This window comes from Somniosus microcephalus, chromosome 2, assembly GCF_052327205.1.
Source record: "Somniosus microcephalus isolate GS21.2 chromosome 2, FLI_Smic_1.0, whole genome shotgun sequence".
NCBI lineage: Eukaryota > Metazoa > Chordata > Chondrichthyes > Squaliformes > Somniosidae > Somniosus > Somniosus microcephalus.
Window position 1 is genome coordinate 44,297,058 of NC_140988.1, and position 27,143 is coordinate 44,324,200.

At 47.1% G+C, this 27,143-nt stretch overlaps 1 protein-coding gene across 10 annotated transcripts in view; it reads right to left on the reverse strand.

The window, feature by feature from the left end:
• The window catches only part of inpp4b (inositol polyphosphate-4-phosphatase type II B), a 1,159,724-nt gene that overhangs the window by 244,853 nt on the left and 887,728 nt on the right, over positions 1-27,143 (reverse strand). For all 10 annotated transcript variants that reach the window (XM_086009058.1, XM_086009093.1, XM_086009068.1 and 7 more), the window contains one exon: positions 23,996-24,068. In XM_086009058.1, coding sequence (XP_085865184.1) covers positions 23,996-24,068 — 73 coding nt within the window. The remainder of the gene's footprint in view (positions 1-23,995; positions 24,069-27,143) is intronic.

A 27,143-nucleotide genomic window follows, 5' to 3' on the forward strand; every position in this document is an offset into this window, starting at 1 on the left:
CTTTACGCTTGTAAAAAGCACACATAAGTATTTATTTTTACAGGTAAGTGGTGTTTTAGTGTAATTTAGAAAAAATTTCCCCCCACAGGTTTACTATTTTAAAGAATCTACAATAAGGTAAGTTTAGTTTTAGACCCTTTTTATTAAAAATTTATTTTTTTCAAAAAAAAAAATTGTTTAAATAATTTTTAAAAACTTATTTATACTTAATTTAATGATTTTAAAATTTTTATTTAAAGTTTAAATAGTGTTTTGGGCCCCCGTAGTTTTCATGAGTTTGACAGTTCTTACTCTCAAGCTCATGAATGAACCTTCCCCTCCCCTGATTGGTTGTACAGTGCTCACCTGATCCCAGCCGGCACATTGCACTAACTACGCCGCTGGATCAGGTAAGCACTGCGCGCTGACATCTGAACCGGGCCTGTGACAGGAAATGCAAGCAGGCCCGGGCTTCAGATGTCAGCGCGCAGGGTGAGTGCAGATCGGGGGCTTGCACCCGCGGGAAGCCCCCGACCCAAATTTTTGGCCCAGTGTAGCATGTGGTCTGTCAGTAACTGGTACAAGAGACTTGTGCAGCTCATCCAAGTTATGGCATTTACGTGTTCACGTAATGATATCACAGAGGTTTATTACACATAATGCAAAATACACACAGATCATCATAAATAGGCCAACAAGTACTTTACTTCTCGGATATCGGATATGCAGAGTGCAAGCCCTCGTTTTGTACATTCTCAAGCAGATCAAACTCTGAGAATCTCCAATTATGCAGCGGTGCTCAGAATTCCTCACTGTGCCCACAGCTCTAATCTTCATTACTTTCAATAGTTTTCCAGTTTGCATGTAATTCTTCATTACTGACTCACAGAAGGAAGGATATTTTCGAGTTCTAGTTGAGAGTCACAACAACTGGAAGTATCCTGCTTGATCTCTAATTTCTTTGGCTATTTCTTTTGGATGAAAGATTCTCTGCACCAAGTACTCTTTGTGTTAAGGCCTTTATAAAAAGGTGTTTGGCAAACCTGATTTTTTGAAATTTAGGCAGAAAAGAGTCACACCTCTTTTTTATGATTGTATTTTGCTATGATTTTTGTGTATTGGATGTGTGGCAAGCATTTTATGTAAAGAGTAAACTTTGAATATTACAAACTCCTTTGTAGAGAAAGCCTCTGGTTTTACCATTCCAGAACTAAAATTGCAATATTTTTTGTTGTATTTCTATATATATATTATATATATATATATATATATATATAAATATATAGGAAAGCGGGACAGTCGGCTGACCAGGCTAGAAGGCCCACCCTGAGTAGCTGGGGAGTCAGTGATTTTAAAAATACATTTTCAAGATCATTACAGATGAGGAAGGCCATTCAGTTCATCTTAATTTATTCATCCAGAAAGACCCAAAAGTCCCCCCATTTCAGCATCTAACTGTTTCTACCTGGAAGTTTATTGCATACATTGATCACGCTCTGTGTGAAGCAGAATTTACCAATATCAGTCCTAAATTTAGCTCTTACTAGTTTGAATTTGTATTCCCTTGTTCTACTCAATTTAAATTTAAATAATATTTACCGTTTCCATTCCCTTAACTGTCTTGTATAACTCGTCTCTCAGACACTTCCTTTCCAGACTGAAAAACCAAAGTTCCTCCAGTCTTTCTTCATAACTCAGACCTTTGACACTAAAGATCAGTATTTTATCTCTTATCTGCACTGCCTCCAGTGCTTGAATGTCTCCCTTCGACAACGGCGGAGCATTTTTTTTTAAAAAGGCTGTACACAAGTGCAAAATGGGTCCATTCGGGCCTGCACAAAACAGCCAAATCATGCATGTGCACAGGTTTTTATTTTAAATGCAGTAATGGAAAACCAGGCTTTTACTCTCCAGTTTTCATTCCTCAAAAGGACAGGGCAGCGACATTGGTATACAGTGAGGAGGTAGTGGCCCTGGGAGTCCTCAACATTGACTCAGGACCCCATGAAGTCTCATGGCATCAGGTCAAACATGGGCAAGGAAACCCCCTGCTCATTACCAGCTACCATCCTCCCTCAGCTGATGTATCAGTACTCCTCCACGTTGAACACCACTTGAAGCAGTGAGGGTAGCAAGGGCACAGGATGTACCTTTGGTGGCTGGCTTCAATGTCCAGCACCATTACTGGCCGAGCTGGCTGAGTCCTGAAAGACATAACTGCCAGACTAGGCCTGCGGTAGGTGGTGAGAGAACCAACATGACAAAAAAAACTACTTGGCCTTGTCCTCACCAATCCACCTGTCACAAATGCATCTGTCCATGAAAGTATTGGTAGGACTACCGCACGGTCCTTGTGGAGATGAAGTCCTGTCTTCACACTGAGGACATCCTCCATTGTGTTGTGTGGCACTACCACTGTGCTAAATGGGATAGATTCAGAACAGGTCTAGAAGCTCAAACTGGGCATCCATGAGGCACTGTAGGCCATCAGCAACAGCAGAACTGTATTCCACCACAATCTGTAACCTCATGGCCCGGCATATCCCTCACTCTACCATTACCATCAAGCCAGGGAACCAATCCTGGTTCAATAAGGAGTGTAGAAGAGCATGCCAGGAGCAGCACCAGGCGTACCTAAAAATGAGGTGCCAACCTGGTGAAGCTACAACACAGGACTACATGCATGCTAAACAGCGGAAGGAGCATGCTATAGACAGAGCTCAGCGATTCCACAACCAATGGATCAGATGAAAGCTCTGCAGTCCTGCCACATCCAGTCGTGAATGGTGGTGGCCCATTAAACAATTAACGGGAGGAGGAGGCTCCATGAATATCCCCATCCTCAATGATGGTGGAGCCCAGCACGTGAGTGCAAAAGACAAGGCTGAAGCGTTTGCAGCCATCTTCAGCCAGAAGTGCCGAGTGGATGATCTGTCTTGGCCTCCTCCATAGGTCCCCACCATCACAGAAGCCAGTCTTCAGCCAATTCAATTCACTCCACATCACACTAAGAAATGGCTGACACACTGGATACAGCAAAGGCTATGGGCCCCGAAAACATCCCAGCTATAGTGCTGAAGACTTATGCTTCAGAACTAGCCGCGCATCCAGTCAAACTGTTCCAGTACAGCTACAACACTGGCATCTATCTGACAATGTGGAAAATTGCCCAGGTATGTCCTGTCCACAAAAAACAGGTCAAATCCAACCCAGCCAATTACCGCCCCATCATTCTACTCTCAATCATCAACAAAGTTAATCGAAGGTGTCGCGGCGACAGTGCTATCAAGCGGCACATATTCACCAATAACCTGTTCACAGATGCTCAGTTTGAATTTTGCCAGGACCACTCGGCCCCAGACCTCATTACACCCTTGGTCTAAATATGGACAAAATAGCTGAATTCAAGAGATGAGGTGAGAGTGACTGCCCTTGACATCAAGGCAGCATTTGACCAAGTGTGGCATCAAGGAGCCCTAGTAAAATTGAAGTCAATGGGAATCAGGGGGAAAATTCTCCACTGGCTAGCGTCATATCTAGCACAAAGGAAGATGGTTGTGGTTGTTGGAGGCCAATCATAGCCCCGGGACTTCACTGCAGGAGTTCCTCAGGGCAGTGTCCTAGGACCAACTATCTTCAGTTGCATCATCAATGACCTTCCCTCCATCATAGGGTCAGAAGGGGGGGATGTTCACTGATGATTGCAGTGTTCAGTTCCACTCGCAATTCCTCAGATAATGAAGCAGTCTGTGCCCGCATGTAGCAAGACCTGGACAACATTCAGGACTGGTAAGTGGCAAGTGACATTCGCGCTATACAAGTGCCAGGTAATGACCATCTCTAACAAGAGAAAGTCTATTCACCGCCCCTTCATAGTCAAATCCCCCACCATTACTATCCTGGGTGTCACCATTGACCAAAAACATAACTGGACCAACCACATAAATACTTTGGCTACAAGAGCAGGTCAGAGGCTGTGGTTAGTGACTCATCTCCCAACTTCCCAAAACCTTTCCACCATCTACAAGGCACAAGTCAGGAGTGTGATGGAATAATCTCCACTTGCCTGGATGAGTGCAGCTCCAACAACACTCAAGAAGCTCGACACCATCCAGGACAAAGCAGCCCGCTTGATTGGCACCCCATCCACCACCTTAAACATTCACTCCCTCCACCGTGGCTGCAGTGTGTACCATCTGCAAGATGCACTGCAGCAACTCACCAAGGCTTCTCCGACAGCACCTCCCAAACCCGGAACCTCTTCCACCTAGAAGGACAAGGGCAGAAGGCACATGGGAACACCACCACCTGCAAGTTCCCCATCAAATCAGACACCACCCTGATTTGGAAATATATCGCCATTCCTTCATCGTCACTGGGTCAAAATCCTGGAACTCCCTCCCCAAGAGCACTGTGGGAGTACTTTCACCACACGGACTGCAGCGGTTCAAGAAGGCGGCTCACCACCACCTGCTCAAGGGCAATTAGGGATGGGCAATAAATACTGGCCTTGCCAGCGACGCCCACATCCTGTGAATGAATTTAAAAAAAAACTGAGAAACCAGACTGGTTCAAAACTGGACAGATGGTCAACCTAGATAAGACATCTGCACATAAACGAACAAGACATTGACAGCAGGAAGTGGGATGATGGAACAACAATTGCATTAGATAATTCGGTGGCATAGTGGTTAGCACTGTTGCCTCACAGCGCCAGAGACCCGGGTTCGAATCCGGCCTCGGGCAACTGTCTGTGTGGAGTTTGCACATTCTCCCTGTGTTTGCGTGGGTTTTCTCCGGGTGCTCCGGTTTCCTCCCACAGTCCAAAGATGTGCGGGTTAGGTTGATTGGCTATGATAAATTGACCCTTAGTGTTAGGGGGATTAAATAGGTGGGGTTACAGGGATAGGGTGGGATATGTGTCGGTGCAGGCTCGATGGGCCGAAATGGCCTCTATCTGCACTGTGGGGTTTCTGTGATTCTGTGATAATTGAGTACCAGGTTTAAATGTGTACAGAAATTGTTCAACATATGAACTCTACTTAGAGAAGCGTGGAGAAAAAAAGACAAACATTGCAAGCGTTATAAGTAAATATTATGTTTGACTTCATCTGGCATCTTATCGCAAGATTCCCTGTATATATCTGTGGATGTTGAGAAAGTAGTAAAGTACACTCCTGGAAAACTAAAAACTGCAGTTTCTTCAAAACAACTGAATAGTTTCACTTCACAATGTAACCTTCCAGATATCAATTGCTCCATTTCAAATTATCACCCACACTGTTGGAAAGCTTCAAATTGGGACAGAGACAAAAATCATGACAATCAAGTAAAGTTCACATTAGGAGGTTTGAAAAAAAGTGCATCACATGGAAGACATTTTTTCTGTTATTGGTAAAGTTGTTGAGAAATGCTTACAGCACAGAATATGTCATCACAAACACTTCAGGGGACCATTCGTATGTACGGAACTCCCATAAGTATGAATGGGGATCATTGAAAAAATACACGAACACATGAATTTTTTTTTTTTAATTACATATTTAAAATGAATTAAAATGCCATTTAATTAAATATTTTAAACAAAAATGTAATTAAAAAAATACATGGCCCAGAATTTGCGATCGGGGGCTTCCCGCACGCGGACGCCTCCGACCAGCAAAAAATCTACGATTGTACCTGGTGGCCCGAGAAACATGGCGGCTCGCGATCCTGGGCCTCTCCGGGTCCGCGTATCCCAGGGATGCATGCACTTCGCAAGCGCTCCTGGGATCACGTGGGCCGGCCCAACCAATAAAAGAAGGGAATCCCCATTCATACTTATGAGAGTTCCGTATGTACGGAATCCCCATAAGTATGAATGGGGATCACTTAAAAAAATACACCAACACATGAAATTTTTTTTTAATTACATTTTTAAAATTAATTTCATTAAAAAAAATTATGGCCTAGAAATTGGGTTGGGGCGCCAAAGTGGCACAAAAGTCGCCTGAGCGCAGGATTTAGCGCAGCGTTTGAGGCTTCAGCGGTCGTCAGATATTCAGTTTCATTGCCCCTCGAGGGACACGGGGCGAGGCTCGAGGCGCTCCGTGTCCCTCTTAGGGCGCTGAAACTGAATATTGCAGCGCAACGTGCCGCAGCGCCACACGCTGCGGCACGGCACGCTGCGGTACTGCAGGCCTTCCTCCCACTGTTAAGGGGGAGGTGCCTGCAACAGTGCGATCCCCGCTCGCGAGTGCCGGCAAACAAGCCCGGCACCAAGGAGAAGTGCCGGGCTCTCGGGAAACAGCCGGCAATGCCGCGGGGGGGTGGGGGGGGGGTTAGGAGGCCGGGGACGGAGGTGCTGGCAGGCGGCCACCGAAAAAGGCGGCCACCCCGCACCTCCACCTTAACTTGCGCCGCTGCCGGCACAGCAAGGCCCCGTGAACCGGGCGCGGGTAGCGAACGGCGCAACTGCGGCGTTCGCTACCAAATATCGCGAACGGGGTGCGAATGGGGTGCTGCACACACCGATGACGTCATCGGTGGCGGCGCAGCACAAAAGGCTAATGCCACCATTATCGCCCCAACTCAATATCGCGGGAGGCGCAGCCAGTGGCGCTACAGCCACTGCCTGCCTCTTTAGGCGCTAACAAGTGGCGCTACTCACCCAATTTCTCCCCCTATATGTTTTAACGGGGCTAAAAATAAACTTACCTTATTGGACAGGGTTTTTCATGTATAAATGAGTGATAAAATTTTATTTTTCCATTTTTTAAAACTCTTATGCTGTTAAAAGCAAGCCTTATGCCTGCTTTTACCAGGCATAAGAATTTCACAGGCATTCAACGGGCAGAAGTTGGGAAAATAGCGCAACTCTCCACCCTTGACAGATTGCAAGTGCCGGGTTTAAGCACATACGCTTCGCATGCCTAAACCCAGAACTTGTGCGGCCCCTACAGGTGCGTACACACCTTGTAGGGTGCGCAAAATACGGCCCATTATGTCTCAAAACATTTCACATACAATGAATCACTTTGAAGTAAAGTCACTATTGTTATACAGACAAATAAAGCAGCCATTTTGCACACAGTCAGGTCCTACAAACAGCAATGAGCCGAATGACCAATTAAGGGAGGACCCCTTCAATGTCTCTTCTGGCTGGAAGAGAATGTTTGTAAACACCTAATTTGATTGGTGACACAATGATGTTATCATAATACCAGTTACATCTGCTAGTTTTCATTTTACTCCGTTTTAATTAAAACATTACATTAAAAAATATAAAAACAAAGCTTTTTTGAATAAAACATACATTATGATAACTTGTGCAGCAGCAGATAGAATGTGTAATGTGGCACAATCGTCAAAATGGTGAATTAGCTGAATTATTTTTAATACGCTATCCCTGACTTCTGAGTAACTGAGCCTGTTTGGAAAACTCCCCAAAGTGATGATGCCCCTGTTACATTGTTATAGTATCACATCGTTAAATGGAACTACTTTGGTATGGAACTACTTTGGCATGGTGTAGTTATATTACTATGTGGCACACTGTGCACGGGCAGTGCACAGTGCAGCGTCAGACATCTTGTATCACTCCGCACCATGCGGCAGCAGAGAAACAAAGCAAGAATACAGCCAAAGTAAAAGCAGTAACTAAAATGAGCTAAAAGTGTCTGTATTATTTATAGTATAAGAACACAAGGAGACACAACAGCCCCTTTAAGGAGTTGAGAGAAGTAACAGTGAACCTCAAAATGGATACCAGGAATGGTGATAATCCATTTATCGCCACTGTGCACCGTTTGTATCTATAACCTACTTTTATAAACAACAGACTTCCATCAACTGTCATCACATGCATATACAGTTGGTTGTGCTTTTGAAAGCAAGGAACAGATGTATTTTTGTAAAAAGGTAGAGTTTCCAAGTAGAATTAGAGTGTGGGAGGGGAGGGAGGAGCCTGCAGGCCACCTTATCTGAGAGCTAAAAAATCAGCTCAGTGTGGAAAGATTTCCTGTGTGTTGAATGTAGTGAAATCATAAATGTGTTCATAAAGGACTTGTTTACGATGCAGCTCTGCACCTAGTGGACAGAGAAAATCTTCCCCCATTGTTTGTCACTCAAAGTTCAGATTGTCAAAAAAACCTGAAAGCTTTGTTAATTATTATCCAGCCATGCATCTACATGTATTTAAAGGCAAACTGTGTTGATGAAGTTCAGCAAATAAAGATTTTAGACTTTGAACCAAAAAAACCCCACAAGTAACAAACAAATCCTGTCTTTATTAAATGGGCTTGTACAACATAGTTAACAGGCCTCAATTTCTTTTACATCCTGTTGAATACTATGTCATGGAACATGCAAAATGGTGAAGGGAATTTATAATCGGGAACAAAGAAATGGCAGACCAATTAAATACATACTTTGGTTCTGTCTTCACAAAGGAGGACACAAATAACCTCCCAGAGATGTCGGGGAACATAGGGGGAGAAATTCAGTTGGTTGCGCCACCCGTTAGCGCCTTAAGAGGGCGATAAGTGGGGCGTGAACCAGCTAGCGCCTGGGCGCGGCGATACCTGCGCCTCTCGCGAAATTGAGCGGACATTTAGTGGCGGCGCTAAACCGCAACACCCGCTCAGCTGCGCACGCAGATCCTGACATCATTTCAGAGTGCAACGCCCTTGGGGCGTCCCGGACTGGAAATTCAGTGGCGTCCCCCTCCTTTCCGCCTGTCGCTCCCAATGACAGGTTGACTGGAACGGTTCCCAGTCGCTGTGGGGGCGCTATTTAAAGGGGGCTCTTCCTGGCTTCTTTGTGGTAGCCATTTTTGGACCACTCCTTCTGAGAGAGAGAGAGAGATTTGCAGAGAGACAAAGGGAGAGAGATTTCTGCATTGAGTCAGCGCTCGCTGAGGTACTTTTGGCTTCTGACCAGAACTTTGTAGTTGCTTTGCTTTTTCACCGGCATAATTTTGAGTGGCCACACACTATGGGGGCTGCAATGGATGGGAACGTCGTGCTTCTCCATTACATTGAGAGGGCACAGAGACACAGAGAGAGAGTGGCAATCATGGCCAGACGGAGGAGGGCCAACAGGCGTCGGCACACGAGACCTTACGCTCCCAGGGTTTTCCGCCAACAGTTCTCATACATCAATATGTCTGAGGAGCAGTGTTTTTGGAGGCTGCGATTCAGCAAGGAGGTGGTCACTGAGCTCTGCCACCTGCTTCAGCCAGATCTGCAGCCTCAACTGAGGAGCAGGACGTCTCTGTCGGTGGCAGTGAAGGTAACAGTGGCTCTCAACTTTTATGCCACCGGCTCCTTTCAATCCGCTACTGGGGACATTGCCACTATCTCCCAGTTCGTGGTGCATTGCTGCATCCGTCAAGTCACGAATGCCCTCTTTAAAAAGGAGACGACAGTACATCTCCTTCCCCATGACCCCGGACAAGCAGCAAGAACGCGCAATGGGCTTTGCAAGAATAGCGGGCTTCCCCATGGTGCAGGGCACCATTGACTGCACGCATGTGGCTTTGCGGGTGCCCCAAGAGAATGCCGAGGATTTCCGCAACCGAAAGGGGTTCCATTCGTTGAACGTCCAGTTGGTCTGTGACCACAGACAGCTGATACTCGCGGTCAATGCCCGCTTTCCAGGCAGCAGCCACAACGCCTTCATCCTGCGTCAGACCTTTTTGAGGCTGGCTTCTCGGGGACAAGGGCTATCCTCTGTGCACCTGGCTGATGACCCCGCTCCGTTCGCCCAGCACCCCTACTGAAGAACGATACAATGAGAGCCGTCAAGCTACCAGGAACATCGTTGAGCACACAATCGGCGTGCTCAAGCAACGGTTCCGCTGTCTGGACCATTCCGGAGGAGCCCTTCAGTACTCACCTGAGCGAGTCTCCCACTTCGTTGTTGTGTGCTGCATGCTGCATAACCTGGCAATCCTCAGGACTCAGCCAATGCCACCAGACATTGGAGCACCAGCGGAGGAGGAGGAGGAGCAGCAGCACCAAGATGGGAGGGAGGCACAAAGTGCAAGGGTCATCTGTCAGCGGCTTATAGCAAGTCGTTTCTAGGCCCCCTCTGAGGGAATGGCTTCTGCCATTCAAAGACCCTGAATGGAACCGTCCCGTAACCCCTAAGCCGGTCAAGGCAACAATTAGTTCAAAGAGCAAACATGCACATTCTGAATAAAGGCACTTCTTTATTTAACAAACTGTGTACCCTTCCCGCATGATGAAGTAATAGAAAGAAACCCCCAAAAAAACAGTCAGTCACATAACTGGCTCTCACAACCTGGAGACAATGACCAAAACAGTAACAAAAATATGACCATGATCCTCGGCCTTAAATAAAACAATTAACAACATTTTGCTACACCTCCTACTTTTTGCCCTTTGAGGGTGATCTGCTTCGCTTGTGAGATTGGCCCCTTTCCACCCTGCAGCTCCTCCGTAATGGGACCCCAGTGGCTGCAGCAAGGCTGCTGAGTGTCAGAAACTGAGACTGCAGATGCCCTTGAGGAACGGCCTGGACCAGCTCTGGGCCTGGAGGGCCCGGCTGCTGACTGCTCCAACTCTGCATGGGTGGCAGCAGTCTGTCCTACAGGTGGTGGCAGCTGCAGTGGAGAAGTGACAGTACTGGCAGCAGGAATGCTGTCATCTTGAGAGAGGACAGCAACTCCCTGTTCGACCGACACACTGGCCCTCCCACGGGGCAGCACTGCAGCATGCGGAGCAATCTGCTGAAGCACAGATTGCTGGCCTGCTGTGGCGCGGTGAGGGCCCCGGGGAATCCTGCCCGATCCAGCGAGGGTGGCAGCAGTCAGTGCTCGTGTGGCTTCAATCTGCGTCTGCATGAGACCAGCCACTGACTGCATTGCAGCACTTAGCAATTGCGTGGCAGCCGCCTGTGCTGCGCCGACGTCCTGGACAATCCTTGCCTGTACTGCGCTGACGTCCTGGACAATCCTTGCCTGTGCTGCGCCGAAGTCCTGGACACTCCTTGCCTGTGCTGCGCCGAAGTCCTGGACACTCCTTGCCAGTGACTCAATGGAATCTGGCATCCTTGCCACTGCAGCCATGAGCTCAGTGTGCCTGTGCTCTGCCTGGGCGCTCATTTCAGTGAGGAGCCGCACCTCTTCTGCGCTCATTGTAGCAGGACTCGAGGCCAGACTCTCCCTCCGGAGATTCGCCGCCGAGCTTCCCTAGCTCCCTCGCGTTGCTGCAGCCCGCTGGGCCCCAGAGCTTCACCCTCCTCAGACCATTCCCCCCTGCTCCCCTCCAGGGAAGACGTGTCCCCATTATGGCCATGGGCTGCCTCGGCTGAGGGTGGCACTGATGGTCCGGCTTCCTCCTCGTCGTCGCCTTCAGAATCACTCACAGTGCCAGCTTGAGGGCCCGCCTCCTCACCTGGTGAATCAGCATCTGAAAGCAGGGAGGTACAAGAGTGGCTTTAACATGAGGAGAGGGTGGCAGCAAGGGAGGCATGAGTGCAGCAATGTACTGATTTGGCTCGAAAGTGGCAAAGGATGCTGGTGTGAGGAACAAGTGGAAGGAGAGAGGTCAAAAAGGTGATGACCTTACCATTGCTGTCCATAACGGGGTCGACATCTCCAGTGGCGACGGGGCCAATCATCCGGCCTGCCATAATCCATTGGACTCGCTGCTCCAGATCGGTCAGGGCTTGAAGGTGAGGCCGGCCTCACCCGGTCCGTTGCTGCTGCCTCCTATTATGCGCCAGCTTGCGTTGCAAGAGAAAGGACGGCTCTGAGTACAGTGTGCAGCCCTGATCTTGGCTGCAATGCCTCCCATGGTCGAATAGCCCTTACAGTGTGAAGCCCTGATCTTGGCTGCACTGCCTCCCATGGTCGAATAGCCCTTATAGTGTGAAGCCCTGATCTTGGCTGCACTGCCTACCATGGTCGAATAGCCCTTACAGTGTGCAAAGTGCTGAATGTGCGTGTGAGTTTCCTGAAAGGGCCATAGGTGTTGGATGAGGGCTGGGCATTGGGGCTTTCAGGACCCTTTGGCCATAAAGTGAGGTCGACATGCGGGTATGCAGAGGATTCTGAAAAGGGCACTCGCCCTGACGACCCGAGTGAGGTCGTTGAACTTCTTCCTGCATTGCAGGGGTCCTAGGCACCATGCTGCTGGAGGTCACTCTGTGAGCCACTTCCCTCCAAGCTTTTCGATAGTCGCTGGGCAGCAGCCTCATGCCACTGTCCGGGTACAGGAGAGATCGCCTGCATTCCACCGCGCCAACCAGAGCCTCCAAGGCCCCCTCGCTGAACCGCTGCGCTCGCTCCCTGGCCCTCTCCATGGTCCTTGGTTTAAGTATGTGGCAACAGGTCTGTATAGGCCGAGATTCAGGGCTCCGATGCGCAGGGTGTGGCTGCAATTCAAGGTCGACCCTCCCCTTTAAGAGCTGACCGGCGCCAGCATGTCTGTGTGCAATCGCTAACTGGCCGCACCTGCGCTACACCCGCCCTCGGAGGTAGCGCCTCGCTCCTCTGGCTTAGCGCCATAAGACAGTCGTGCAGCGCCTGTTTTAGCGCTCCAAGCACCTCCTGGGGCGAAGGAGGCCAATTTAGCAGTAGGTGGTGATAATTTGCGCCAGGCGCAAAATTTCACGCCCAGCCAATACTTACGCCCCAGTCGGGGCGATACCAAAGTTCTCCCCCATAGGGTCTAATGAGAGGGAGGAATTGAATGAAATCAGTATTTGTAGGGAAATGGTGTTAGGGAAATTGATGTGATTGAAGGCCGATAAATCCCCAGGGCCTGATAATCTACATCCTAGGGTACTTAAGGAAGTAGCCCTAGAAATAGTAGATGCATTGTTGGTCATCTTCCAAAATTCTAGAGACTCTGGCACAGTTCCCATGGATTGGAGGATAGCTAATGTAACCCCACTATTTAAAAAGGGTGGTAGAGAGAAAATGGTAGTGGGGAAAATGCTAGAGTCCATTATAAAAGATGTAATAGCAGAGCACTTGGAAAACAGTGACAGGATCAGACAAAGTCAACATGGATTTACAAAAGGTAAATAATGCTCTACTAATCTACTGGAACTTTTTGAGGATGTAACTGGTAGAATAGATAAGGGAGAACCAGTGGATGTGGTGTATTTGGCCTTTCAGAAGGCTTTCAATAAGGTCCCGCATAAGAGAATAGCATGCAAAGTTAAAGCACATGGGATTGGGGGTAAGGTACTGTCTTGGATAGAGAACTGGTTGGCAGACAGGAAGCAAAGAGTTGGAATAAACGGGTCTTTTTCCGAGTGGCAGGCAGTGACTAGTGAGGTACCGCAGGGATCGGTGCTAGGACCCCAGCTATTCACAATATATATATATATATATAAATGATCTAGACGAGGGAGCTACATGTAATATCTCCAAGTTTGCAGACGACACAAAGCTGGGTGGGCATGTGTGCTGTGAGCAGGATGCAGAGAAACTCCAGTATGATTTGGACAGGTTGGGCGATTGGGCAAATGCAGTATAATGCGGATAAATGCGAGGATATCCACTTCGGTGGCAAAAACAGGAAGACAGATTATTATCTGAATGGCAATAGATTGGGAAAGGGGGTAGTGCAATGAGACCTGGGTGTCCTTGTGCACCAGTCGCTGAAGGTAAGCATGCAGGTGCAGCAGGCAGTTAAGAAGGCAAATGGTATGTTGGCCTTCATAGCGAGAGGATTCGAGTACAGGAGCAAGGATCTCTTGCTGCAGTTGTACAGGGCCTTGGTGAGACCACACCTTGAGTATTGTGTGCAGTTTTGGTCGCCTTATCCGAGGAAGGATGTTCTTGCCATGGAGAGAGTGCAGCGAAGATTCACCAGACTGATACCTGGGATGGCAGGAATGACGTATGAGGAGAGATTGGGTCGATTAGGCTTATATTCGCTAGAGTTTAGAAGAATGAGGGGATCTCATTGAAACGTATAAAATTCTAACAGGACTAGACAGACTAGATGCAGGAAGGATGTTCCCGATGGCGGGGGAGTCCAGAACCAGGGGTCATAGTCTAAGGATAAGGGGTAAGCCATTTAGGACTGAGATGAAGAGGAATTTCTTCACCCAGAGAGTGGTGAACCTGTGGAATTCTCTACCACAGAAGGCAGTTGAGGCCAATTCATTAAATATATTCAAGAAGGAGTTGGATATATTTCTTAAGGCTAAAGGGATCAAGGGATATGGGGAGAAAGCAGGGACAGGGTACTGAATTTGGATGATCAGCCATGATCTGATTAAATGGCGGAGCGGGCTCGAGGGGCCGAATGGCCTACTCCTGCTCCTATCTTCTATGTTTCTATGAACTCCCTAGGACTGTTATAATGATGACCAAATGGAGTTATGAATTCAGATTAGTATCTGTGGTCTATCTGGTTGCAAAGACATCAGAAAGAAATGCAATTTTAAAATACATGCAAGTATCAGATGCCAGATGGCTGTTACACTGGGTGCTAAGTATTGAAATCAAGTCTATTTTACACAAAATGGGGAAAAAAAACAGAACCGAAGTTCACTATTTTGACATTTTTTTGCATCTATAGGATCAAAATGGTCTAAGAAAATAAAGAAGATTAAAATAATGACAGGGCAACTTTCAATTTGGGAACACGTCCAAAAATAGGCAGTGGAAGTTGGGTTGCAATCTTGCACAGCCATTTCACGCACAGAATTCGCTTATCGCCACTTTGAATCAGGGTGTCCAGCATGTCCGTCTGAAATCGATGGGCGCCGATTTAAGCATGCTAATTCATGTCTTTTCAACAGCTGTGGTGCCCTATTCACCAATTCTAAATCAGTGACAGAAATCATGGGTGTGAACAACCTGGAGCGTCTCATTTCTAGTGATATTTAAAGGGATCCTCAGCTGCTCACTGGTTAGTTTATTTGGACCGCTAATGTTTTGCTTTTGAGCTTTTAGGGACTTTTAGCTGCTGGAACTGACAGTAATTATGTGTGAAAGTAATTTGGTGAGTCAGCACAGGGATTTTGACCTGGGGGCTTCTGGCAAATGTCTGATTGGTCTCAATGGGTTTGGTGCTTTCACAGCCATTGTAGCTGGAGGAGGAGGAGGCTACACTCCAGGGAGCTGCAGAGCGAAGAGACAGAAGGAGGACAACTCACAGCAGGCCTTACCTTACATAAACATATACAGGCCCAGAACTTCTTGCCTGCAGTTCATGGAGGAGCAGTGTGTAAGGAGGTTCTGCTTTACCAGGGAGGCTGTCTCAGAGCTTTATTACTGGCTGCAGCAGCAACTGCAGCCCAGCACAAGGTCATATGCATGTGGCTAAGAAAGTCACTGTGGTCCTGAACTTTAATGTCTCAAGATAATTCCAGGCTGCAGCAGGTGGCATCTGTAGCATCAGCCAATCAGCTGTGCAGGTCTGTATTCACCAGGCGATGGATGCGCTCTTTGCCAAAGTCAATGACTTCACGTCCTTCCCCATGTACACCATGAAGTAGGATGACAGGTCTCTGGGCTTTGCCAAAATTGCAGGCTTCCCCCAGGTGCATCACATCAGCAACTACGCACACACAGCCTCCAGTACAAGATCCTGAACTCTACATGTTTCGGAAGGGATTTCACTCACTAAACCTCCAGCTGGTGTGCGCCAATATGCAGGTCTGTGCCAGGTTTCCTGGTAGCTACCATGTTACCTTCATCCTGCGGCTGTCCTCAATCTCCCTCTCTGACCCCAAGCATTGGGTCAAAGGCTGGTTGCTTGGTGACAAAGACTATCCTCTCCAAACCTGGCTAATGACACCTCTCAGGAACAGGCACAGACGAGGTACAATCAGTGCCATGTCTCCACTTGACCATAGGCCTCCGGAAACAATGCTTCCACTGCCTAGATAAATTTGGAGGTGTCCTGCAGTATAGTCCCCAGAGAGTCTGCAAGATTGTCAATATCTACTGTATGCTGCACAACTTTGCCATCTAGAGGGGCCAACCCATCAAGCTGGCTGCAGAGATGGAGATGGAGGACAATGCGCAACAGAAAGACACCGAGGATGTTGAGAAAGAGCAAGGCCCACCTATTCTGACAGCTGCAAGTGCTCATCCAGGAGTGCTTTGGCTGAAAACTTACTATTGCCCTGCACCAACAATCTCTCCCAATCACCAGTCCCAGTTCTTCCACCATTCTTTGGACCGCAGTCAACCTAAATGCAGCAAGGAGTTTTCAAACAAAACACATTGCATTGTCATCCAGTTCTCACCAAACAAACTCTGCACGAGAATTTCAAACAATAATGTAATTTACAATGAATTTTACACTACCACTAACTGCTGTTCACCCTGGTGCAAGCTCTTAGGGCTGGATCTTACCAATCTTGGCGGGTCCGTGGCGGGTGACGTCGGTGGCGGGTCCTGGCCTCGCTGCCGATTCCAGCCCGTTGTGTAGAATGATTTTCCACCGATTGGGCTTGTTAAGCCCGCCCAGCGCGTTTGCCAGCCAACTGAAGGAAGCGGGTCTGATGATGTCATTTGATGACTTGTCATCAGCAGGTTTCTTTAAAGGGACCATGGCCAAATTTATTTTGACATCTATGCTGTCAGTGTTCCACAGCATTGAGGTGCTGCAAACATTAACAAGCACTACACACAGCTGGCTCTCCCATAACTCCCTCCATATGCTTGGTTGCACATTGCACAGGAGGGCACAAGCAGGAATGTGATCAGGAGGACCAGGCTGCAGTGACGCAAACCTTTCAATGGTCTTAGTAGATCATGAAATGTTACTGCAAAGCCACACTCAACTTCATCCTGCTGTGCCTCTCATCACATCCCCATCACTCTGCCTTCCCTACCCTACTCCTGCACATCCTTACTCACACCAACTTACCTTGCACCTCCACCCATCCCTCTCTATCTACATTATCACTTCCCCATCTCACTAGCCACCCCTCACACTCACCCTCATCCTAGTCCAATCATATCAACCAACAACACACAAGGGTAGGCACTTGGGTGTTTTATGCAATGTTCATGCAAACTTTCTGTTAATGTGGTGTCAAACATTGAAACCTTTATTTTCAACATTTGCATTCTTGGACACATTTGTGTGCACCTTTGGAAGTAGATTTGTGAGTTGCAGTGAATGGTGAGACATAACGGTACCCCCCGCAGTGATGATGAGTGTGAAAGGAATGGCTTGGACATTGTAGGGATGCTTTATGGTGTTGGTGTGGGGTTGTGAAAACCTGGCGCGTCATGTGGCAGCCAGAGTGTACAGCGTCAAGTGAAGTAAATCTGGCCATGCCGAGGACATCCCTGACCTCCGGGCAGCAATGTGGTCGGGTGCTGATGCTCTGTGCCCTGCGTCCTGTGCAGCATCAGTTGATTGTGGAGAAGGTTGGTGTTATTGTTGGTGCTACTGGTGTGCCTGGTGATGGGGCTGATCGTGGTGGGATTCTGAGGACCAAGGTGAAAGAGTATAAAGGGCACCCATGCTGATGGAATAGATGGCAGGTGAAATAGAGATGACAGAAGCGATCTGTCAATGGTGGGAGAGGTAATGAGGTCAGACTGGATGGAGGCTTGTATAAAGACTTGCAGCATGGTGAATCTGTAGTGAAAATGCAGTTTAGAGAAGCTAGTGGCTTCGGGGAGATATCTGAATCAGCTGGGAGCTTTGACTTGACATTTGAAGGTGTCAACTCAACAGCTGAAACAATGGCCAATGACCTCCCGCCTCAGTTTCACTGACAAGATCTAGGCACAGCGGGAAACCAGTGGGCGACCTGACAAAATCAAAAAGCTGGGAAAAACCAAGCCACTAATAACTTGAATTGCCTCCCCTGCCGCTGCGTGTCAGGTCTGCTCAGCGCTGGCAGACCTGACATTTGGTAAAGGCATGTGGTGGCAGGTTGACAGCGGGGGCCCGACCCGCTGGGGAAAAAACACACTTTTCCACCTGACCCGACACCCTGCCGAAAATTTTCCCCACTGTGTCTGACTTGTGCTCTTCTACCTACTCTAGTGCTCCTACAAGGTACTCCGAGTGCCTTCAGCTTGGCATGTATAAAGCTACTGGGCCTCCAATGAGGGAACTTGAGTTTCAGCCTTAGAAGTCCCAGCTGCAGACTGTGGCACCTCGGCTGCTGCCGTGGCAGTCCGGCCCAGTTGGCTTTGCGACACCAGAACTGACACTGGACAAGCGGATGGAAGTGGAGCAGGCGTGTTGTAAACCTTAGAGAGGGCAGCATACACCTTTCCCATGGTGCCACTGCCACTTGAATGGGACGGCGACTCAGCACTCCCACTAAGCGCAGATTGTCGGAGTGCTTTGATTTTTTGGAAGCCCCTAATAATTGCTTTTCTTCAAGCTTAGTAAGCTACAGGAAATGGTGGTGCCCAAACCCTGCATGGCCTCAGTATGCGCATCCCTGAGAGATGTGATCAATGCTGCCTGAGACACCTGGTTAGTGGGCCTAACTGCAGTCTGCACAGAGGTCACCATATGCTTCAATGGCAGATGGCAGTGACTCAAATACACGTGCGTATCACACACAAGTTGGAAATACACCCCTCCACAAACCACCATGTTGCACAGCCCCCTGACACGCAGTCCATGGCAGCTGACAATTCCTGGTAATCAGCTAATACTCCTCTTTTGAAAGCTGGACCCTGGAAGCAATCATCTCTGCCCTCTACAGTAGGGCCAGGACATACGTTTGCCCTCCAGTGAGCTGTGTCCTGAGCTGTCCTCTCCTTCTGGCTTTGCTCCTGCAATCTTGTGCTCGGTACATCACCCAATGTTGGCCTGTTTAACTTCCTATCTAAAGGCGTGCACAAGAGAGGGCATTCATTGTGAGAGCAGTGGCAGAGTTTGGACATGGCAGCAGGAGAAGGACCGCTGAAGGGTGGTGCAATAATTGAATGAGAGGAATGTTACGCGACGGGGGTCAACAATTTCATTGATGCTTTTATAATAAAGTGGTGCAGGGCTTTGCTGACAACAACAACAAAACTGTGAATGGAAGTCTTACTGTAGCAACTTATGTCAGGTCACTGATCTTCTTTCTGCACTGCTTCTAAATCCAAGGGGCTAAACTTCAGGCATTGACATGCTCAGCCATCTCAGACCATCCTTTCCTGGCAGTGTGGTGTGGCACCCTTTCTCTCATGTGATAGAAATAGGATATTTTTCCTTCTCCTTACTTCCTCCACTAAAGCCTCCAAGACATTATTGGAGAATCTTGATGGTCTTTCAGTCAGCCTTTCAGTACACAAGCAGCCTACAGTTGAGCTCCGCAATGAGTACTGCATCTCCCTTTTAAGAGTAACAGACCACCAAGAACTGACATCGGGCCTGCCCAGAATCCATCTCCCCAATGGCTGAGATATCTAATTACCAGTGTAAATCACACTGACTGCTCATCCATCAAATTATACGAGGTACTGACCTGTAATAGGCACAAAGTCATCGGGCAAGCGACACAGTCACCCAGCCCACTTTGTACCCATTTTAAAGGCAAGTTTAAAGTCACCCCCAAAGATCAAATGCTTTTAACATTCATCGTGGCCCCATTATTTACGGGTGGTGGGGAGGGTGTGAAAATGGCCGACCAACGCGTTGAAGTCAGGGATGCGCAGGTCCTGCCGAATTTAACGGCAGGACCCCATTATAATTTGTTTTTTCCATTTCCCGCCCAACAACCAGCCAAATTGACATCTGGCCGGCTGACAGGTGGGAAAACCGCAGCCAGCGACCCTTGGGGACGGTTCCCGGCAATTGGGAAGGCAGGAGATTGGGGCTTGGGGGTGGGGGGGGGGGGGCGCAGAAAGAGTCCATTGTGGGGTGGGGGGAGGCTGTGAGCGGCAGAGGGGTGGTTGAAGGCTTAGTTGAGGGGCTGGGTGGAGCACTTCCATGTGCCAATAGTGGCACAAATCTGATCTAATTTTTCACATCAAAATAATGACGTGAATTTGCAGCAAACTGGTTACAATAAATTATTGGTAACAGTGATCACAGTAAACATTCATCCCTTCCCTTCATGTTCTGATGAAGGGTCATCGACCTGAAACGTTAACTCTGTTTCTCTCTCCACAGATGCTGCCTGCCCTGCTGAGTATTTCCAGCATTTTCTGTTTTTATATCACACATGTACTTTCCAACAGATGTCATTAGATAGTGATCGGAGTGGGAATCTTAGTTGAATTTTCCCTTCCTGGCCCAAGACTAAGGAGTTGCAGTAACCTTACTACTGTCCCAGCTGAGGACAGCTAATTCAGGACAGAGCAGCAATCGAACTTGGAATATTTCAGCTCTGGTTCACTATCGCACCACATGGTGCATTTACCCCTCGAGTAATCAGGGAATCTAAATATGTGTTTCATGTTATAAAAAGAGAGTACTTTGTAAATTATTATACTCACCAGTTTCACTGTTCAATGATCACACAAAGTTGTTGCTGCCACATTGTATAATATACTGCAATAGTGTACTTTCCCTTCAAGGTATTCATGAACTTGGACACTTCAGCGTCACATATTTCCCACTGTCAATCTGTTTAATGAAATACTGGTTTGTGTGTACACCTAGAGGTTTTCTTAGTTTAATGACATGAGCAAGTACACAGAAGATTCGTCATGGATTTTCTCTTCTCATCTTCAGTGTTATTGAAGTATAATTACTTGATGCAAAAAAAAAAGACCAAGAAAAGCAAACAACAAATTGTAATGCAAATCCTTTCCTTTACACATGTGCTTTCCAACAGATGTCATTAGATAGTGATCAGAGTGAGAATCTTAGTTGAAGTTTCCCTTCCTGGCCCAGGAATAAGGTGTTGTAGTAAGTCAAATTAAACATTACTCGTCATTGAAATACCAGCAAGGGGAGATAAGTTACTATTTCCATATGTCAATCAAGGGATTAATTCACAACTCTCAAGAATGCAATCACCTGTTGAGAAGTGTATGAGAATCGCTAATGAACTTCACTTCTCTCATTTTAATACAGCATATCAAGAAATTGGACTGAATTTTTTACTCCCGTCAATAATACTGAAATGATATAGAGTAATATACTGTTATATATCCTGGTAGATTTATAGAAAGCGTAAGGGACTAAATTCTTCTCTAAAATGTAACTGCTGAGAAGTGACTTCTACCTTCAGGGCTCATAGTTTGGCAACTTCATTAAGGAGCCCGCCGCCCTTGATAATGTGAATAAATTATTGATTAAATGTAGAATTTAAAAATTCTAACAGACGGTCTTGAAGTCTTGCTAAATATTTCATGCTTGAGATGAATAATGTCAGTGCGTAGGAATAGTACATTTTTCTTTCTTTGCAACGAGTGCCAGCATCAAACACTTCCAGGTCAACACAATATGAGCCTGGTAAAATTCATGGTTCTCTGAACTATCCAACAATGAATCTTAATCCTCATCCCCAGAGGGATACTCCTACTGCACAAGTTTTGACTCAGCCATTCCCCACACTGACTATCCCCGAGGCCACTTTGAGTGAGCCATCCCAATCGGTTCAAAATTATGGAGTGACCTTATCCTGCGGGCTCGCACCCCACCAAATCAAGTTGAGGCAATCCAAAACCAGTTCATTTCGGAGACCTGTCAGAGATTCCTGTGCTGACTTGTAGAAATTATCGACTAAGTCGAACAGGACTAAAGCAGCCACTGAAGTGAGAGCGTCATCGGCTTTGGGATGGCTTCCTGTAGCATTGGGAATCTGAACCCATTGCTGTAACTGCAAATCAAATGTCAAAAAGCAGGCTGCCAAGCTCCATGAAGTCAGAAAACCCCCCAAAACCTTGTATTGTATCGTAATTCTTAACAAAAAATATAAAATCAGAATCTGTTCAAACACCACCTCCTAACTTACCATGGCTGTAGCTATCAATGCTAAATAGCAGAGTATAAGCTGGCTCAGATTGACTGCTATCTTCATAATCATTTTAAATTCATCAGATCTGTCAGAACTCCACCACATTCACATTGTTTAAATCTTGCAGAAGCAGCACACGTCCTAGGTATTGATACCTGACACAAGAGGATAACATTTCCTCTGCCCTGTGCCTCTAATGAGGGGGAAGAACATAAGAAATAGGAGCAGGAGTAGGCCATTCGGCCCCTCGAGCCTGCCCCGCCATTCAATAAGATCATGGCTGGTCTGATCTTGGCCTCAACGACACTTTCCCGCCCACTTCCCATAACCCTTGACTCCCCTATAGCTCAAATATCTGTCTATCTCCACCGTGAATATATTCAATGACTCCCCCTCCACAGCTCTCTGGGGTAGAGAATTCCAAAGAATCACGACCCTCAGGGAAGAAATTCCTCCTCATCTCTGGTTTAAATGGGCGACCCCTTATCCTTAAACTGTGCCCCCTAGTTCTCGATTCCCCCACAAGGGGAAACATCCTCCCTGCATCTACCCAGTCAAGCCCCCTATCCAATCTCCTATCCCATCTTCTACTGAGTCCATTTGTTGAATGCCGCAGTACAGGGGCATCTGTGGCACTATGACCTGCTCCTTAGACTATCATTGGCCAGCGGGTGTCCAGGAGCAGGCTGAAGGCAGCATGGTAAATTTGGAATTTTTATTTAATCTCCACCCTCCTCAAATGATGATGAGGCATATCGAGGCTTCCTGGCTGCTGATCTCACTCAACAGACAGAAGGCCCGAATCTCCATGGCACAGAGCCTACAGCTGGACTCTAGGCACATGACAGAGCCAGGGAGGGGGCCTATGACTGGAGTTTGCCCAGGCAAGGAAAAGTGTGGGCAACTAGTTGCTTACAGGCACAGCGGTGCTAAACTTTATTGTGCCCATTCTGCCTATAAAGGAAAATCTATTCATGGGGTAGAGATTTGTGGTGGGGGTGTTTTTTCCAACCCCACCCCTTTTCCTTTTGCTGATATGTTAAGAATCAAGAAGAGCCTGATGTACATTGAATTCCTCTAGAAATATAAATCCAATGATTTAACTCCAAGATGAATGCAGACAGGCCAAATGTGGCCAGCAAGTTCTGCAAACTAACTTGTCTGACCCTAAGCAAGGCAAGGAAAGCATCTCCAGTAGATTGGCTGAAAAGACTCAACCACTAGGGAGATTACGGGTGTGTACCCCTCCCATATTTTTTTGCCATGAGTTATGTCCGCTAATTCTCCCAGCTCCACAGCCCAGAATTGCCCCTGATGTCCTGTTCCTCCACCCCCAACTCTTTGACCGGAATTTTAACGGCGCTCAGAGTGCGGGTTTGGAGGCGGATCCACTGTCAAAATCACAAAGATTGACAGCGGGTTGGTATCCCACTGTAAACCCGCCTCCTTGTCAGTTTCCCCAGTCTGTCATCCCTGAACAGACCCGACACCAAGTGGCAGGTCAGCCAATTCAGATGCTGGGTGCAGCCGTGCACCTCTGTGCAGTGCTCGTCAGTGTTTGCAGCACCTCAATGCTGTAGAACACTGATGGCACAACTGTCAAAATTAATGTGGACATGGTCTCTTTAAGGAAACCGCCTGATGACGCATCATCAAATGACTTCATCAGACCCGCTTCCTATTAATTGGCCGGGAACCTCGCAGGGCAAGCCCAATCAACAGAAAATCTAGTTGGAGACCGGGATCGAGACAGATGCAGGGTCCCCATGCACCATGGACGTCACCCACCATGGACCCGCCAAGGTTAGAAAAATCAAGCTATTTGTGTGTGCTTGTGTCTCTAAATCGATTAATAATACTGGGAGAACATTTATTGTCCCTGCTTCACTAAGTCAGTGCCTACAATCAGAGGAGACTTTTAAATCCCATGTGCCGGGGCAGGTTCTAATGTTACGTTAATAATTGCAGCAGATGAACCATTATGCTTTAAATGTATATGTTCTGTGACATTTTCAGTGATGCAAGTCGCGTGAGGGGGAAAAGAAAAAAAAAACTTTCCAAGTTGTTTTTATCTGGCAAAAGGACATTTGCATAACTCCAGCAAACAAGTACATTCTGTCTGAAGTTAATTATAGTTCAACCAAATAAAGAACAAACATACCTGAGTCAAGTAGCGAGAATTTTCCAGCGTCATTAATGGTTCTGTGCAACAGACTCCCACAAAAAGAAGCTGACTGGTAAAGAAGAAATTACATAAAACTCATTAAAATGGTACAAAAGCAAAACATTAATGGCTAGAAAATATTACTGGTGATACTGTCTTAAGAGAATGAATGCTTTATGCATTTGTATAACATTGTCCTGTTCACTATTTCAGTGCCGGTACCAACACATATAAATGAAATAATGCCTGCGTTAAAATAGCAGACAGAGGAATGTCACATCGATGTATTAAGGATTCAGGTGCTAATATTACCTGAAGTAATCTTATATCTTTAAACACATTTATTTTCAAAGACCACTAGACTTCAGTTTCAGTGCACAATGCACTTTGTGAAGGGCTCACACTTCTTAATTTATGTGATAAAAAACAATTAATAAAATAAATATTTATATTTCCTTTAATCATATTCAGCATCAAAATTGTATTAAATGTCCTTCATGTCAGTATACCGGGTAATTAAAAATGGTTTGTCATCCAATGTCAAGAGAATTGGTGAGGTATTGGCACTTAAAGGTTTTTTCCTTCCATTTTTGCCTAGCCCAACTTAACTTACAAAAAGTAATCACTTTCTTGTTGAAGAAATTGTAGCTACATTTCATAGTTCAACTTGACATATCTAGCAAACATCTGACACTTAAGACTCCTGCTTTTAGATGTCTCTTGAATTGATCATTTTTTTTTTATCATGTCGAGTAGTATGTCAGCTTGTACTTGTGTGTTTTCTGTAGATATATAATTTTAAAATCTAATCTTCCAGGCATGTTGGCAAGTCCACTACAAGCCACTACTATATAAGTTACTGGCACTTCTAAATGATTCCTTACTCGGCTGTACTGACACAACATTGTTATCTTGGTGAATACTTTTCAAGAACAATTGTCAGAACCACTGACAAGATAAGTACCTACCACATTCTACTTCTGGCAAGTGAAAATGTGATGACTGAATCCATCACCTCTGTTTCTAGAAAATGAAATCCCAGATCATTTTTTAACCACACCAAAGGGGTTAATTTCCCCCAAGTGTACGCACAAAAATTGTCACCGCCAAAACCTGACCGAATAGGCTGCATTTGAGTGTAGCGTAAATTGAAATGCCATTCCCCCCTCATCAACTTGGTGATAAGCTTTGGCAATTAATGTTGCCAGGCTACTCCAATGCAGGGGCATTACAACCAAGCCAAATCTATTCCTTACTCAATGTCCACACATGCAGACTTCCAACACTGGTCTCTGAATAGCAATTAGGAATGTAAACCCTGCTTAATTTTACACTCCCTAAACTGAGGTCAACTGTCGGGATCTCACTGCAGTCTGGCTGAGACCAACTAAGTCAGCACGGAACAGGGATCAAAACTGGCCCTTTCATAATCAGTATGGTTCAGTTAGTCACTGGATAAACACTCTGTCACTGGTCATTTTTCTGAAACACAAGAGAATTAAAATATGGTCCATCTCCGACGCTTCTCTTCTCCGACTCTTCTCTTCCCTTCCTTGACTTCTCCGTCTCCATTTCTGGCAATCGGCTTTCGACAAACATCCACTACAAGCCCACCGACTCCCACAGCTATCTGGACTACACTTCCTCCCACCCCGCTTCCTGTAAGGAATCTATTGCATTTTCCCAGTTTCTCCGTCTCCACCGCGTCTGTTCTGACGATGCCACCTTCCATACCAGTGCTTCCGACATGTCTTCCTTTTTCCTCAACCGAGGATTCCCCTCTACTGTGGTTGACACGGCCCTTGACCGTGTCCGTTCCATTTCCCACACTTCTGCTCTCACCCCTTCCCCTCCCTCCCAGAACCACGATAGGGTTCCCCTTGTCCTCATCTTTCACCCCACCAGCCTCCACATTCAACGGATCATCCTCCACCATTTCCACCACCTCCAACGTGATCCCACCACCAAACGCATCTTCCCCTCACTGTAATGTATAATGTATATATACCTTAAGGGAGAGAACTACTTTTTACAGCTCCTGTATACTGTAGTACCGGCAGTGACCACACCTGTATATAAACCCTGAGGAGTGATCTGTACACTTAGTTCTAAAGTAACCCTCATTCAGTAAACACCTGTTGAATCGTTCCCTGCAGTCTGTTGTCTGATTATTGAAGGACACAACATTAAGATACACGGACATAACATTGGCGACGACGCAGATTCGAACCTACCTGCAATTCTGCATCACCTCCCAGGGATTCGCTCCTGCAGAACAGTGGAAGAAGGTCGAGTCCAGAAGCACGGGCGTCGACCACGGGCAACTGCCCAGTCATCCAGCGGAGATTTGAGCATCGCAGGGGAGGCTGTCGAGAGCCAGGCTTGGCTTTCCAGTCACGGTGGTCCAGCGAAACGGGCTGGCGACAGGTACTGCGCAGACCCTTCCCGGACAGCGGCAGGCTAGAGCCCGACCGAGCGGCACAGAAAAAGGCCAAGCAGCGTCAACGGGGGAGAGAGAGAGGGCAGAGCGCACAGGGCGCAGCCGGTGTTCAGGACCGAGCGGCGTCAACGGGGGAGAGAGAGGAGAGAGAGCAGAGCGCAGCCGGTGGTCAAGGGTTGAGCAGCGTCAACGGGGGAGAGAGGCGCGCAGGAAAACGCGAGGCGCTGCCATTGCCACGAGGACCGGAGAGAGCGGCGTTGGCAGCAGCAGTGCACGAAACCCACAGGGCGTCGCCATTTGCCACGAGGATCGCTGAGAGCGGCGTTGGCAGCAATGCAGGAGATGCCATTTTAAGCCGCAGCGGGGAAGAAAGGAAAGCGCGGGAGATGCCATTTTAAGCCAGTCTAACCACACCCAAAAATGCCGAAGAGTGGCAGTATCACAGCGTTTGACAATGAAGTCGAAGATTGGACGACATATGTCGAACGCATAGAAGTATACTGCAAGGCGAATGAAGTGCCAGATGACAAGAAAGCGCTGGTATTGTTGAATTCAATGGGTGCAAAAACATATGGCTTACTACAAAACCTAGTAACCCCAGAGAAGCCAGTAGAAAAGGATTTTGAAAACATAGTGTCAATCCTACAGGACCACTTAAACCCCACACCGCTGCTGATAGCAGAAAGATTTAAGTTTCACAAAAGG